General features: G+C 51.7%; 1 protein-coding gene across 1 annotated transcript in view; it reads left to right on the top strand.

The window, feature by feature from the left end:
- ALMS1 (ALMS1 centrosome and basal body associated protein) overlaps window positions 1-12,595 on the top strand; it is a 131,626-nt gene extending 119,031 nt beyond the window's left edge. The window contains exon 19 of the mRNA XM_060247423.1: window positions 12,014-12,595. Within this exon, the coding sequence (XP_060103406.1) occupies window positions 12,014-12,058 (45 nt within the window). The 3' untranslated portion in view covers window positions 12,059-12,595. The remainder of the gene's footprint in view (window positions 1-12,013) is intronic.
- The last annotated feature ends 3,875 nt before the right edge of the window (window positions 12,596-16,470 follow it).

The raw sequence follows: 16,470 nt of genomic DNA, 5'->3' as shown, positions 1-16,470 counted from the left end.
GCCGGGGATTGAACCTGGGACCTTCTGCTTCCCAAGCAGATGCTCTGCCACTGAGCCACCGTCCCTGAGCCAAGCCTCTCTTCCGTCTGGTTGCCTGGGGAAGGAAGGAAAGAGCCAGAGCTTCCTTTGGATCCCCTGGGAGAAATACAAAGAAAGCACCTTTAAGACCAATGGGTTCTAATGTTTTAAACATGTTTTAATTTTTTTTCAATCTTTAATTATGTTCGCCTGTGTCCTTTATAAAGTTTATATCTCTGCCACCTAGCATTACATTTCATGACATACAAGGCCTGGCCTGACAAGGTCTCATTGATGTCTGATTCAGCCCTCATAACAAATAAGTTTGACATCCCTGGCCTAGAGGCTGAGGCCACCCCTCAAAAAGGATATTATAGCATTGGAAAAAGTGCAGAAAAGGGCAACTAGAATGATTAAAGGATTGTAACACTTTCCCTAGGAAGAAAGGTTCTATAGCTTGGAGAAATGACGACCGAGGGGTGACACGATGGAGGTTTATAAGATTATGCATGGGATGGAGAAGGCAGAGAAGGAAAGTCCTTTTCTCCCTTTCTCACAAGACGAGAACTCGTGGGCGCTCAAGGAAATTGCTGAGCAGTCGGGTTAGAACGGATAAAAGGAAGTCCTTCTTCACCCAAAGGGTGAGTAACAGAGGGAATTCACTGCATCAGGAGGTGGCGGCGGCTGCAAGCATAGCCAGCTTCAAGAGGGGATTGGATAAACATATAGAGCAGAGGTCCATCAATGTCTATTAGCCACAGGGTACTGATGGGACTCTGTCTGGGGCAGTTATGCTCTGTATTCTTGGTGCTTGGGAGGGGGTGGGGAGAGCAACAGTGGGAGGGCTTCTAGTGTCCTGGCCCCACTGGTGGACCTCCTGATGACGCCTGGGGTTTTTTGGCCACTGTGTGACACAGAGTGTTGGACTGGATGGGCCACTGGCCTGATCCAACATGGCTTCTCTTAGGTTCTTATGTCTAGGGCAGTGATGCTCTGTATTCTTGGTGCTTGGGAGGGGGTGGGGAGAGCAACAGTGGGAAGGCTTCTAGTGTCCTGGCCCCACCGGTGGACCTCCTGATGGCGCCTGAGTTTTTTGGCCACTGTGTGACACAGAGTGTTGGACTGGATGGGCCCCTGGCCTGATCCAACATGGCTTCTCTTAGGTTCTTATGTCTGAGGGAGTAATGCTTTGTGTTCTTGGTGCTTGGGGGGGCAAGAATTGTAGGGCTTCTGGTGTCCTGGCCCCACTGGTGGACCTCCTGATGGCGCCTGGGTTTTTTGGCCACTGTGTGACACAGAGTGTTGGACTGGATGGGCCACTGGCCTAATCCAACATGGCTTCCCTTACGTTCTTATGCTTTCTGCCATTAAGCTATTGCCCCTTTCCTCTTTTCCTTTGAGTTAGAAATACGTGGGGGTTTGTCCTACTCATTTGTTAAAGGGTGACGGAGAAAAAAAGTTTGCTTTGCTTATTTCACGCATTCCCCTCTTTTCCAGCCGAGCCGGGCTCTAAAGGGGAACAGGGAGTGGCTAAGCTTGTAATAACAGCTCTCAAGGACCCTGTTCCAGGCGACCCATTTCCCCCACAGCCTGGGATTTAATAAGGCCTGGAGCCAGGGGACTGCGACTTAACTGTGTCTCAGCCTCGCCCATAAAACAACATCACAACTGGCGAGGAGGCCATAAATCCCTTTCATTAACGTCTCAGTGGCTCCCAATCCATCACTTTTATAAGGCTGAGACTGCAGGCCTCCGTAAATGCAGCTTTTGCATTGTGCCTTAATACGCTAAAAATAAGAACTGTATTGTTTGGCTTCTCTCCCTGCCCTGGCGCAAACCTAAAAGGTTGAAGACTTTCTTCTGCCGCTTGCCTATTTTTGGGCAAATGAGAGGGTGGTTAAAGGGCGATATGGCAGCTTAATGGGCAGGTGAACGAGGAAAAGGACATGCTGCTTTACACAGAGGGTGATTACAATGTGGAACTCGTTGCCAGAGGATGTAGCGAGGGCCGCAGGCGTGGATGACGTTAGATTTGTGGAGGAGAGGTCTGTCGGCAGCTCCTGGCCGTGGTGACTGAGGGGAACCTCCACACTCAGACTAGAGGCACTAAGCTTCAACCCGAGCCAGGAGGCAACATTGAGGGAAGGCCTTGGCCTCTCTGCCCTGCTGTTGGCCCTCCAGAGGAACTTTTTGGCTCCTGTGTGAGACAGGAGGCTGGACTAGATGGACCCTCACTGGTCTGATCCAGCAGGGCTCTTCTTACATTCTTATGAAGGTCCCAACCTCTGCCCTGTTGTTGGCTCTCCAGAGGAACTGGTTGACCACTGCGTGAGGCAGAAGGCTGGACTAGACGGACCCTCACTGGTCTGATCCAGCAGGGCTCTTCTGACGTTCTTCTCAGGAGAAGGCCTTGGCCTCTCTGCCCTGTGGTTGGCCCTCCAGAGGAACTGATTGGTCACTGACAGGAGGCTGGACTAGATGGACTCTCACTGGTCTGATCCAGCAGGGCTCTTCTGATGTTCCTCTCAGGGGAAGGCCTCGGCCTCTCTGCCCTCTTGTTGGCCCTCCAGAGGAAGTGGTTGGCCACTGTGTGAGACAGGAGGCTGGACTAGATGGACCCTCAGTGGTCTGATCCAGCAGGGCTTTTCTGATGTTTTTTTCAGGGGAAGACCTCAGCCTCTCTGCCCTGTAGTTGTCCCTCCAGAGGAACTGGTTGGCCACTGTATGAGACAGGAGGCTGGACTAGATGGACCCTCACTGGTCTGATCCAGCAGGGCACTTCTGATGTTCTTATGAGGGGAAGGCCTCAGCCTCTCTGCCCTGTTGTTGGCCCTCCAGAGGTACTGGTTGGCCCCTGTATGAGACAGGAGGCTGGACTAGATGGACCCTCACTGGTCTGATCTAGCAGGGCTCTTCTGATGTTCTTCTCAGGGGAAGACCTCGGCCTCGGCCTCTCTGCCCTGTTGTTGTCCCTCCAGAGGAACTGGTTGGCCACTGTGTGAGACAGGAGGCTGGACTAGAGGGACCCTCCCTGGTCTGATCCAGCAGGGCTCTTCTGATGTTCTTCTCAGGGGAAGACCTCAGCCTCTCTGCCCTGTAGTTGTCCCTCCAGAGGAACTGGTTGGCCACTGTGTGAGACAGGAGGCTGGACTAGATGGACCCTCAGTGGTCTGATCCAGCAGGGCTCTTCTGATGTTCTTATGAGGGGAAGGCCTCAGCCTCTCTGCCCTGTTGTTGGCCCTCCAGAGGTACTGGTTGGCCACTGTATGAGACAGGAGGCTGGACTAGATGGACCCTCCCTGGTCTGATCCAGCAGGGCTCTTCTGATGTTCTTCTCAGGGGAAGACCTCAGCCTCTCTGCCCTGTAGTTGTCCCTCCAGAGGAACTGGTTGGCCACTGTGTGAGACAGGAGGCTGGACTAGATGGACCCTCAGTGGTCTGATCCAGCAGGGCTTTTCTGATGTTCTTTTCAGGGGAAGACCTCAGCCTCTCTGCCCTGTAGTTGTCCCTCCAGAGGAACTGGTTGGCCACTGTGTGAGACAGGAGGCTGGACTAGATGGACCCTCAGTGGTCTGATCCAGCAGGGCTTTTCTGATGTTCTTTTCAGGAGAAGGCCTTGGCCTCTCTGCCCCGTTGTTGGCCCTCCAGAGGAACTGATTGGTCACTGACAGGAGGCTGGACTAGATGGACTCTCACTGGTCTGATCCAGCAGGGCTCTTCTGATGTTCCTCTCAGGGGAAGGCCTCGGCCTCTGCCCTCTTGTTGGCCCTCCAAAGGAAGTGGTTGGCCACTGTGTGAGACAGGAGGCTGGACTAGATGGACCCTCAGTGGTCTGATCCAGCAGGGCTTTTCTGATGTTCTTTTCAGGGGAAGACCTCAGCCTCTCTGCCCTGTAGTTGTCCCTCCAGAGGAACTGGTTGGCCACTGTATGAGACAGGAGGCTGGACTAGATGGACCCTCACTGGTCTGATCCAGCAGGGCTCTTCTGATGTTCTTCTCAGGGGAAGGCCTCGGCCTCTCTGCCCTGTTGTTGTCCCTCCAGAGGAACTGGTTGGCCACTGTGTGAGACAGGAGGCTGGACTAGAGGGACCCTCCCTGGTCTGATCCAGCAGGGCTCTTCTGATGTTCTTCTCAGGGGAAGACCTCAGCCTCTCTGCCCTGTAGTTGTCCCTCCAGAGGAACTGGTTGGCCACTGTGTGAGACAGGAGGCTGGACTAGATGGACCTTCACTGGTCTGATCCAGCAGGGCCCTTCTTATGTTCTTCTCAGGAGAAGGCCTCACCCTCTGTGCGCTGTTGTTGGCCCTCCAGAAGAACTGGTTGGCAAGTGTGTGAGACAGTAGGCTGGACTAGATGGACCCTCATTGGTCTGATCCAGCAGGGCTCTTCTGATGTTCTTATCAGGGGTAGGCCTCAGCCTCTCTGCCCTGTTGTTGGCCCTCCAGAGGTACTGGTTGGCCACTGTATGAGACAGGAGGCTGGACTAGATGGACCCTCCCTGGTCTGATCCAGCAGGGCTCTTCTGATGTTCTTCTCAGGGGAAGACCTCAGCCTCTCTGCCCTGTAGTTGTCCCTCCAGAGGAACTGGTTGGCTACTGTGTGAGACAGGAGGCTGGACTAGAGGGACCTCAGTGGTCTGATCCAGCAGGCTTTTCTGATCTTAAAAGGGGATTAGACAGATTCATGAAGGATAAGTCCATCAATGGCTGTTAGCCATGGCGGCTGTGGGGAGCATTCACATTCAGAGGCACTGAGCCATCCCCAGGAACTGGTTAACTGCTGTGTGGGATAAGATCCTGGGCTAGATGGACCACTGGTCTGGTCCAGCAGGGCTCTTCTGACTTTCTTGGCCCTTTGAAAATCCCCAGGGAGAGCAAATTTTCAGTAATCTGCAGTGACTCGCTCCCATGAAATTTCAGTTTGGTCTTGGGTGCTTATTTGTTTGCTTGTGTCCTTTGCAGCCTGCCTTTTTCCTGTAGACCCAAGGCAGATCTCGCAGGCCAAGACGATGGTATCGATAGAGATGTGATATCCAGTAACGTACGTTTTAAAGCCGCTGGCTAGGGAAAGGGGAAGCAAGATCCCTTGCCAGCTGGTCTTGAAAGGCAGGAGAGTAGAACTTTTTTTTTGTAGCAGCTAACAGCAGGCCCTGTAATAAGAGCCCTGTATGCTTTTGGAGGATTGGCTACATCCGGGGTGTGTGGCCTAATATGCAAAGGAGCTCCTGCTACAAAAAAAAAAAGCCCTGCAGGAGAGAATAGAAGAAGAAGAAGATATTGGATTTATATCCCGCCCTCCACTCCGAAGAGTCTCAGAGTGGCTCACAATCTCTTTTCCCTTCCCCCCCCCCACAACAGACACCCTGTGAGGTAGATGAAGCTATTGGATTTATATCCCGCCCTCCACTCTGAAGAGTCTCAGAGCGGCTCACAATCTCCTTTCCCTTCCTCCCCCACAACAGACACCCTGTGAGGTAGATGAAGATATTGGATTTATATCCTGCCCTCCACTCCGAAGAGTCTCAGAGCGGCTCACAATCTCCTTTCCCTTCCTCCCCCACAACAGACACCCTGTGAGGTAGATGAAGATATTGGATTTATATCCCGCCCTCCACTCCGAAGAGTCCCAGAGCGGCTCACAATCTCCTTTCCCTTCCTCCCCCACAACAGACACCCTGTGAGGTAGATGAAGATATTGGATTTATATCCCGCCCTCCACTCCGAAGAGTCTCAGAGCGGCTCACAATCTCCTTTCCCTTCCTCCCCCACAACAGACACCCTGTGAGGTAGATGAAGATATTGGATTTATATCCCGCCCTCCACTCCGAAGAGTCTCAGAGCAGCTCACAATGTCCTTTTCCTTCCTCCCCCAGAACACCCTGTGAGGTGGGTGGGGCTGGAGAGGGCTCTCACAGCAGCTGCCCTTTCAAGGACAACCTCTGCCAGAGCTATGGCTGACCCAAGGCCATTCCAGCAGCTGCAAGTGGAGGAGTGGGGAATCAAACCTGGTTCTCCCAGGTAAGAGTCCGCACACGTAACCACTACACCAAACTGGCTCTCCAGAATCAACAGACGTGTTTAGCTTCAGGCAGGGCCGGCTCCCGGTGTCTGGGAGATCGAGCCTGCTCCAATTGGTGCCCCTGCTAATGAACATAGGCAGAATTTAGGGCTGTAAACATTTGAATGACTTTGGTTTTTGTTGACATGGTGAAAGAGAGCAGTCAGTTTCTAGTTCCGGATGGATGCGGAAGGATACAGTTCTTGAGCAGGGTGTTAGGGGATCTCGAAGCCAGATGCCTTCCAGCGATTAGGCAGCAATGATATGCGGCCTGCACAGATGGTTGGATAAAGAATCCCCCCGCCAGGTTCTGTTCTTCTCCCCCTGTACAGTGAACGAGATGAGCTCCATTTGTAGCTGCTGCGGCCTTCTCCCTTACCAATCTAAGGCCCTCATTTGGGAAGGGGGGCAGCTGTGCAGATTTAACGCCCACCTCTGGGTGGAAGTTGAACAAAGCAGGAGTCAAGTGGCACCTTGAAGACCAACCCATTTTTATTTAGGACGTCAGCTTTCGTGTGCTCTTAAGCACACTTCATCAGATGAGGAATCCAGCACAGGGAGCAAAGCTGTACATAGCTGAGGAGACCCATACATAGCAGGTAGGCAGTGGCCCAGAATGCAACATGGTGCAGATTTAAGAACCAATGATGGTGAAGTTAAATTATCTGGTAGGCAGTGGTTGAGAATGTAAAAGGGTACAATGACAGAACAGTGACATTAACAAATTGAGCAAACCTTTGATCTTATGCTACTCAGATCAAAGGTTTGCTCAATTTGTTAATCTTTCTGCATACTGTTGTTTTGTTGCTTTCGCGTGCTCATGCTACTCAGATCAAAGGTTTGCTCAATTTGTTAATTTGACTATTCTGTCCTTGTACCATTTCACATTCTAAGCCACTGCCTACCAGATAATTCTACTTCACTGTCATTGGTTCTTAAATCTGCACCATGTTGCATTCTGGGCCACTGCCTACCAGCTCTGGATGGCTCTGCTCAGCTCTGTCTGGCTTTGCTCACTGTGCCGGATTCCTCATCTGATGAAGTGTGCTTAAGAGCACCCGAAAGCTTCTATTCTAAAGAAAAATGGGTTGGTCTTAAAGGTGCCACTTGACTCCTGCTTTGTTCCACTGCTTCAGACCAACACGGCTGCCCGCTTGGATCTGTCTGGGTGGAAGTAACACCAATTTCAGGATCTGCGCTTCACTCTTTGTAATGTGGGTTTGCTTTTCCTGCAGCAGGTCTTTCTTGAGTACGGCCAGCGCCTTTTTTTGGTAGCAGAAACTCCTTTGCATATTAGGCCGCACCCCCCCCCCGATGTAGCCAATCCTCCTGGAGCTTACAGTAGGCCCTGCAATAAGAGCCCTGTCAGCTCTTGGAGGATTGGCTACATCGGGAGGGCGTCTGTGTGTGTGTGTGGCCTGATATGCAAAGAAGTTTCCTGCTACCAAAAGAAGCCCTGAGTCCGGCTAGGACCGTTCTTCCCTACCATTTCATCGTGCCAGTTATCTCTGTGCTAATGGGATGGAGCTTGAGTGTGGGGAGGGGATGCTTTCATTGTACCTGTGTAGGTGTAGCAAACGCAGCTTCTATGAGAGAGGGAAAAAAACACCACTGTGAGTGCTGCTTTGGCCACAAGGTGGCACTGCACCAAAGAGAATGAAGCAGCTAGTGGAACCACTGGGTTCGCGTTCAAATCAACGAGGTTTTTGGGATATGAGCTTTTGAGCGTCAGAGCTGGAGCTCCCTACCCCATTCTGGCCCTCCCAGTGGACCTCCTGATGGCACCTGGGTTTTGGCCAGGGGTGTTTTTTTTGTAGCAGGAGCTCCTTTGCATATTAGGCCGCACCCCCTCGATGTAGCCAGTGCTCCTGGAGCTCACAGTAGGCCCTGTATGAAGAGCCCTGTAAGCTCTTGAAGGACTGGCTATACAAGAGGGGCGTGGCCTAATATGCAAAGGAGTTCCTGCGACAAAAAAGCTCTGGTTTTGGCCACTGTGTGACACAGAGCATTGGGCTGGATGGGCCACCAGCCTGCGTGATGGAACGTATCCACTCTGGCCTGCAGACCCCATTCTACCCTGCCTTCGTTGGATCAGGCCAGTGGCTCATCCAGTCCAACACTCTGTGTCACATAAGGACATAAGAGAAGCCATGTTGGATCAGGCCAGTGGCCCCTCCAGTTCAACACCGTGTCACATAAGAACATAAGAGAAGCCCTGTTGGATCAGGCCAGTGGCCCATCCAGTCCAACACTCTGTGTCACATACGAACATAAGAGAAGCCATGTTGGATCAGGCCAGTGGCCCCTCCAGTTCAACACCGTGTCACATAAGAACATAAGAGAAGCCCTGTTGGATAAGGCCAATGGCCCCTCCAGTCCAACACTCTGTGTCACATAAGAACATAAGAGAAGCCATGTTAGATCAGGCCAATGGCCCCTCCAGTCCAACACTCTGTGTCACATAAGAACATAAGAGAAGCCCTGTTGGATCAGGCCAATGGCCCCTCCAGTCCAACACTTTGTGTCACATAAGAGAAGCCATATTGGATCAGGCCAGTTGCCCATCCAGTCCAACACTCTGTGTCACATAAGAACATAAGAGAAGCCATGTTGGATCAGGCCAGTGGCCCATCCAGTCCAACACTTTGTGTCACATAAGAACATAAGAGAAGCCATGTTGGATCAGGCCAATGGCCCATCCAGTCCAACACTCTGTGTCACATAAGAACATAAGAGAAGCCCTGTTGGATCAGGCCAGTGGCCCATCCAGTCCAACACTTTGTGTCACATAAGAACATAAGAGAAGCCATGTTGGATCAGGCCAATGGCCCATCCAGTCCAACACTTTGTGTCACATAAGAGAAGCCATCTTGGATCAGGCCAGTTGCCCATCCAGTCCAACACTCTGTGTCACATAAGGACATAAGAGAAGCCATGTTGGATCAGGCCAATGGCCCATCCAGTCCAACATTCTATGTCACATAAGAACATAAGAGAAGCCCTGTTGAATCAGGCCAATGGCCCATCCAGTCCAACACTCTGTCACATAAGAACATAAGAGAAGCCCTGTTGGATCAGGCCAGTGGCCCCTCCAGTCCAACACTCTGTGTCACATAAGAACGTAAGAGAAGCCCTGTTGGATCAGGCCAATGGCCCATCCAGTCCAACACTCTGTCACATAAGAACATAAGAGAAGCCCTGTTGGATCAGGCCAGTGGCTCCTCCAGTCCAACACTCTGTGTCACATAAGAACATAAGAGAAGCCCTGTTGGATCAGGCCAGTGACCCATCCAGTCCAACACTTTGTGTCACACAGTGGCCAAGAAAACCTCCAAGTTCCATTAGGTTCACAAGTGGAAGCCCCTTCCACTTTGCCTCCCCACCCCCAAGCACCAAGAATACAGAGCATCACTGCCCCAGAGAGTTCCAATAATATGCTGTGGCTAAGAGCCACTGATGGACCTCTGCTCCATGCTTTTATCCTTGGGTAGCCCACTGGCACCACCTGCCCTGTTTTTAAGAATTACCCACCGGGAGGGACAGGGCTCCCAGCTCCCCTTCACGGTTGTGAGGCCTTGCCTCTGTGTCTCCTGCTGCCCACCGCAGAGACAATTTGATGCCTTGGGTGGCCTTAAAGAAATAGCCAATTGCTGCCCCCCCCGGCTCCTCTGTTCAGGCGGTGTGTTCAAGATGGTAGGGGTCCAAGTCAGGGGTGTCAAATGTGCGGCCCGAGGCTGAATGGGGCCCCCAGAGAGATTCCGCAAGCAAGCCTGCTTCCTTCTCCCACTCACTTGCTTCCTTCTGCGTCACAGCTTGCTTTGCCAGGCTTGCTCAATCGCACAGCAGAGCTACAGAGCAACGCCTCTGTTTTCTCTATTGGCTGAGGCCCCTCCCTTAGGGAGGAGGAAGCGCTTGCTTTGCCAGGCTCTCTCGATTGCACGGCGGAGCTACTGAGCCGAGCCTCTTTTCCTTCTACTGGCTGAGGCTCCGCTCCTTCCTCATCCCCTTTGTGGGGGGGTGGGGAGAGAAAGAGCCAGAGTTTCCTTTGCCCAGTTCCCTGGATCACACGAGAAAGAGACAAAATCTTTCATGGTGGTTGTTTGTGATGGAACATACCCATTCTGGCCTGCAGACCCCATTCCACCCTTTATAAAGTTTATCTCTCTGCCACCTGGCATTTACATTTTATGATGCGCACAGCCCGACCAGGCAAGGCCTCATTTGTGTCAGATCCCCGGCCCTCATGACAAATGCGTTCGACACCGCCTGCTAGCGGCAGAACGTCACGCTTCCTTCTTTTCTCGTTCTGTCGTTTTCACGCATGGCAGATTGCTGTGAGCTTCCCGCGTGCCTGTTCCGAAGCCAGTTCACTCTCCCCTACTTTAAGATGGTTGAGTGGAGGAGCAGGCTGCAGAAGGGCTCTTGCCGTCTGGCACAGTAATCTGGGAAGCAGTAACCTTGACGCGCCCAACTTGATGGACCGGCCAGCTTTGGAGGATCCTCGCCTCGGGCTGTCTTGTTTTCCCATTCCTCGAGGTGGAATCCAGCCCGAGAGAGAGCTTCCCATGAGACTGCTCTAACCACAGGGCAAGACAGCCGTCGCTCTATTTGTGCCGTCCCATCAGCCGCTTCCCCTAACCGGTTGAGCATCTGGCAAAGCATTTTCCTGGGCCCTGCGGCTGCTGCAACGCAGCACCCTGAAAACGTAGGCCAGGAAATGCGCCGCAGGGGCGTGCATAGTTCCACTTGCTCTGTGGTTGCCCTGCCAGCGTGGCTCCTCCCCTGTTTTGCTTTAGGAGGACCACAAAAAGCGCGCACGCGCACACACGCCTGCATGTGTGCAGCACAAAGAGTGTTTTTGCTGCTGGTTTTGAGCTGCGAAGCTTTGTTTTTTGCTGTTGCAAAGATTACGGAATGGATCCCATGGCAGTAGGCGAGCTTGCTTTATCGTACTGCCAGATTTGTTTGCTTTATCGTACTGCCAGACTGCCAAAGGAGGCTTCCTAATTCATCAGCGGCACCCCCCCCCCCCCCACCCCACCAGGCGATGCAAAACGCTTCTAAAATTGGGGGAGTGTTGAAAGCCGCTGGGTGTCGGAGATGGCGAGGGGTATTTGCGAGGAAGACAAAGCTAGGCGGAGCTTAAAACTTTCAAATTCCCAGCAGCTCTCTGTATCCCACTGTGCGTTTTTGAACTGTGGACTTGCCAGTTTGTGGAGAGCCAGTTTGGTGTAATGGTTAAGTGTGCAGACTCTTATCCGGGAGACCTGGGTTTGATTACCCACTCCTCCATTTGCGGCTGCTGGAATGGCCTTGGGTCAGCTGTAGCTCTGGCAGAGGTTGTCCTTGAAAGGGCAGCTGCTGTAAGAGCCCTCTCAGCCCCACCCACCTCACAGGGTCTCTGTTGTGGGGGGAGAAGATACAGGAGATGGTAAGCCACTCTGAGTCTCTGCTTCAGAGAGAAGGGCAGGGAATAAATCTGCAGTCGTCGTCTTCTTCTTGAGGCTTATTGCAAATCTGAAACAAAATTTGAAGAGAGCCAGTGTGGGGGTAGTGGTTAAGACTGTCAAACTAATACAAGGCTGGCTAAACTTGCTTAATGTAAGAGCCACATAGAACCATCAGATGCTTGAGAGCGGAAGGAAGGCAGGGGGGGAGAGAGGGGAGGGAGGAAGATTTGGGATGGGGAGGGAGAGGTGGAAAGAAAGCAACTTAAACTTTAAATGGAGGGGGGGAGATGCACTGCATCACAAGAGGAAGATATGCAAGAATCCCTCGTCTCTCTCTCTGGAATGGAAAAGCAATGCAAAATCCCAGCTGGTGTGTTTGTGAAAAGAGCTTTGCACAAAGAAGGAGCTTCATAAGCGCTGGCTGGGCTGTTGTCATGGAGTGACAGGGCTCATAAAACTAACGAGGTTGTCGCTTCCCTTTCTCTGCAGAAAATCACCAACCGCGTCTTGGGAAGAAAAGTACCCTGGGAATGATGTTGGACCCGCCCCCCGCCTTCTGTGTCAATAAAGTCTGTGGCATACAGCGGAATTTTCATCAAATTTTCCTGTGTAAGCAGAAAGCTCTGTGTGAATAGAATACTAAAGGCAAGTTTCCAGTTATGCAGGACAAATTTAATGCATTTCAGGTCACATTCTGCCGTGCCCTCCTATCTAACATAACACGGCTGTTTGCTGTGGATTGGAAAGCCAGCGATTTCGCGAAGATTTTTTTAAAACAAAAAACAAATAATACGTTTCTGATAAACTTTTTTCAGTAGCGTGCCTCTCTGGCCCCGAAGAAGGTGGCTTTTTTAAAAAAAACCAAACAAATATAAATTAATTCTAAATCAGTGGTTTGCGTGCAGCATTTTTTTTTTCTTTTTAAAAATGTATTTATTTTTTTGATACTTCAATTGGGGGAGTTTTTGTACTGTTTCTAGCGAAAAACCTTTCTGTGTGTGTGCTTTTTGTTTTGTTTTGTTTCTGATGCTGGAGAAGAAAAATTAAATAATTAAACTAAACTTAAAAGTCTGTTGACGCTGTGCTTTTTCCTGCTGATGTTGACTTTAGGGGCAAGTCAGCTGGTGTCTTTCCGGTTCCCACTGTCTGGACTATATAGTTTGTGCTGCTTTAGTTAATCCTCCGTCATCCACTTAAGGTCAACTTTCACTGTGCGGCTAGACCCAACTCACAACCCGTATCTATCAACTAGTGTAGTTCTCTACCGTTTCTTTTGAGACTTATTGCTGGTTTTCCCTTCACTGCAGTTTCTGTTATAACTATGAAGCTACTTTATATTTATTTGCTTTATTTACAAAGTTTGTACCCTGCCTTTCTGACCATACAAGGGCCACAAGGATGTTACAGCAGCCCAGCTGGGCCAGACCAGTGGACCATGTAGTCAACCAGTGCCTCTGGAGGGCCAACAACAGGGCAGAGAGGCCGAGGCCTTCCCCTGAGAAGAACCTCAGAAGAGCCCTGCTGGATCAGACCAGTGAGGGTCCATCTAGTCCAGCCTCCTGTCTCACACAGTGGCCAACCAGTTCCTCTGGAGGGCCAACAACAGGTCAGAGAGGCTGAGGCCTTCCCCTGAGAAGAACATCAAAAGAGCCCTACTGGATCAGACCAGGGAGGATCCATCTAGTCCAGCCTCCTGTCTCACACAGTGGCCGGCCAGTTCCTCTGGAGGGCCAACAACAGGTCAGAGAGGCTGAGGCCTTCCCCTGAAAAGAACATCAGAAGGGCCCTACTGGATCAGACCAGGGAGAGTCCATCTAGTCCAGCATCCTGTCTCACACAGTGGCCAACCAGTTCCTCTGGAGGACTCGCAACAGGGCAGAGGCTGAGGCCTTCCCCTGAGAAGAACATCGGAAGAGCTCTGCTGGATCAGACCAGTTAGGGTCTATCTAGTCCAGCCTCCTGTCTCACACAGGGGCCAACCAGTTCCTCTGGAGGGCCAAAAACAGGTCAGAGAGGCTGAGGCCTTCCCCTGAGAAGAACATCGAAAGAGCCCTACTGGATCAGACCAGTTAGGATCCATCTAGTCCAGCCTCCTGTCTCACACAGTGGCCAACCAGTTCCTCTGGAGGGCCAACAACAGGTCAGAGAGGCTGAGGCCTTCCCCTGAGAAGAACATCGAAAGAGCCCTACTGGATCACACCAGGGAGGGTCCATCTAGTCCAGCCTCCTGTCTCACACAGGGGCCAACCAGTTCCTCTGGAGGGCCAACAACAGGTCAGAGAGGCTGAGGCCTTCCCCTGAGAAGAACATCAGAAGGGCCCTACTGGATCAGACCAGGGAGGGTCCATCTAGTCCAGCATCCTGTCTCACACAGTGGCCAACCAGTTCCTCTGGAGGACTCGCAACAGGGCAGAGGCTGAGGCCTTCCCCTGAGAAGAACATCGGAAGAGCTCTGCTGGATCAGACCAGTGAAGGTCTATCTACTCCAGCATCCTGTCCCACACAGTGGCCAACCAGTTCCTCTGGAGGGCCAACAACAGGTCAGAGAGGCTGAGGCCTTCCCCTGAGAAGAACATCGAAAGAGCCCTACTGGATCACACCAGGGAGGGTCCATCTAGTCCAGCCTCCTGTCTCACACAGGGGCCAACCAGTTCCTCTGGAGGGCCAACAACAGGTCAGAGAGGCTGAGGCCTTCCCCTGAGAAGAACATCAGAAGGGCCCTACTGGATCAGACCAGGGAGGGTCCATCTAGTCCAGCATCCTGTCTCACACAGTGGCCAACCAGTTCCTCTGGAGGACTCGCAACAGGGCAGAGGCTGAGGCCTTCCCCTGAGAAGAACATCGGAAGAGCTCTGCTGGATCAGACCAGTTAGGGTCCATCTAGTCCAGCCTCCTGTCTCACACAGGGGCCAACCAGTTCCTCTGGAGGGCCAACAACAGGTCAGAGAGGCTGAGGCCTTCCCCTGAGAAGAACATCAGAAGGGCCCTACTGGATCAGACCAGGGAGGGTCCATCTAGTCCAGCATCCTGTCTCACACAGTGGCCAACCAGTTCCTCTGGAGGACTCGCAACAGGGCAGAGGCTGAGGCCTTCCCCTGAGAAGAACATCGGAAGAGCTCTGCTGGATCAGACCAGTGAAGGTCTATCTACTCCAGCATCCTGTCCCACACAGTGGCCAACCAGTTCCTCTGGAGGGCCAACAACAGGGCAGAGAGGCTGAGGCCTTCCCCTGAGAAGAACATCAGAAGAGCCTTGCTGGATCAGACCAGTGATGCCCCCAAGTTCTAGTATTTGGGGAGACAGAAAATTTTTATAAACCTTTATCATGCTCCCCCCTCCCCCCACGTCATCTTTTTTCTAAACTGCAAAGTCCTAGACTCTCGACCCGTCTTCCTAGGGAAGGGGCTCCAACTCCCTCATGATCTTGGTTGCTTTCTGTACTTTATCCAGCTCTGCAATGGACATAAGTTGGAAGGGACCTCCAGGGTCGTCTAGTCCACCTGAACAATGCAGGAAATTCAAAACAACCTCCACCTAAATTGACAGGATTCTCATGGCTGTTAGATGGCCATCTAGCCTCTGCTTAAAAACCTCCAAGGAAGGAGAGCCCACCACCTCCCAAGGAGGAAGCCTGTTCTACTGAGGAACCGCTCTAACCGTCAGCAAGTCCTTCCTAATAGAATCCTAGAATTGGAAGGGACCTCCAGGGCCATGTAGTCCAACCCCCCGCACAATGCAGGAAACTCACAAACCCCTCCCCCTAAATTCACAGGATCTGCATTGCTGTCAGATGGCCCTCCAGGCTCTCTTTCAAAACCTCCAAGGAAGGAGAGCCCACCACCTCCCGAGGAGGAAGCCTGTTCCACTGAGGAACCGCTCTAACGGTCAGGAAGTTCTTCCTAATGTTGAGCCAGAACCTCTTCTGATTTAATTTCATCCTGTTGGTTCTGGTCCTTCCTTTTGGGGCTGCAGAAAACAATTCTGCACCATCCTCTATTTAAGGGGTCCTCAACCCCCGGGCCGTGGACCGGTACCGGTCCGTGGCCTATTAGCAACTGGGCCATGAGTAGTATACGTAATTCATGGCAACTGAGGCTGCTGCGGCGGGGAGGGTGGAATATAAATAAAATATTATTATTATATATTACAATGTAGTAATAATAATAGTAAGATGACATTGAATTTATATCCTGCCCTCCACTCCAAATCTCAGAGTCTCAAAGTGGCTCACAATCTCCTTTATTTTCCTCCCCCACAACAGATACCCTGCGAGGTGGGTGGGGCTGAGAGGGCTCTCATAGCAGCTGCCCTTTCAAGGACAGAGACGCAGAGTGGCTTACAATCTCCTACATCTTCTCCCACCACAACAGACACTCTGTGAGGTGGATGGGGGCTGAGAGAGCTTTGACAGAAGCTGCCCTTTCAAGGACAACTCCTGCCAGAGCTATGGCTGACCCAAGGCCATTCCAGAAGCTGCAAGTGGAGGAGTGGGGCATCAAACCCGGTTCTCCTAGATAAGAGTCCAGACACTTTACTACCACACCAAACTAATAGAAATAAAGTGCCCAATTGTATCATCCCGAAACCGTTGTCTCCCCGGTCCGTGGAAAAATTGTCTCCTACAAAACCAGTCTCTGGTGCCGTAAAGGTTGGGAACCACAGCTCTATATCAAGGGTGGCCAACGGTAGCTCTCCAGATGTTTTTTTTTTTGCCTACAACTCCTGTCAGCCCCAGGCAACATGGCCAATGGCTGGGGCTGATGGGAATTGTAGGCAAAAAACATCTGGAGAGTTACTGTTGGCCACCTCTGCTCTATATGACAGCCCTTCAAGTCCTTGAAGATGGTGATGGAAAAGGGCGAGATATCAGTGGAAAGGAAAGGACTATCCATCAGCAGGCAGCTGTACTTAAACGTGGTAACAACAGCAAGAAATCTGGAAAAATT

The sequence above is a fragment of the Heteronotia binoei genome, chromosome 9, assembly GCF_032191835.1.
Source record: "Heteronotia binoei isolate CCM8104 ecotype False Entrance Well chromosome 9, APGP_CSIRO_Hbin_v1, whole genome shotgun sequence".
In the NCBI taxonomy this organism is placed as follows: Eukaryota; Metazoa; Chordata; class Lepidosauria; order Squamata; family Gekkonidae; genus Heteronotia; species Heteronotia binoei.
This window is presented reverse-complemented; position numbering and strand designations above follow the sequence as displayed.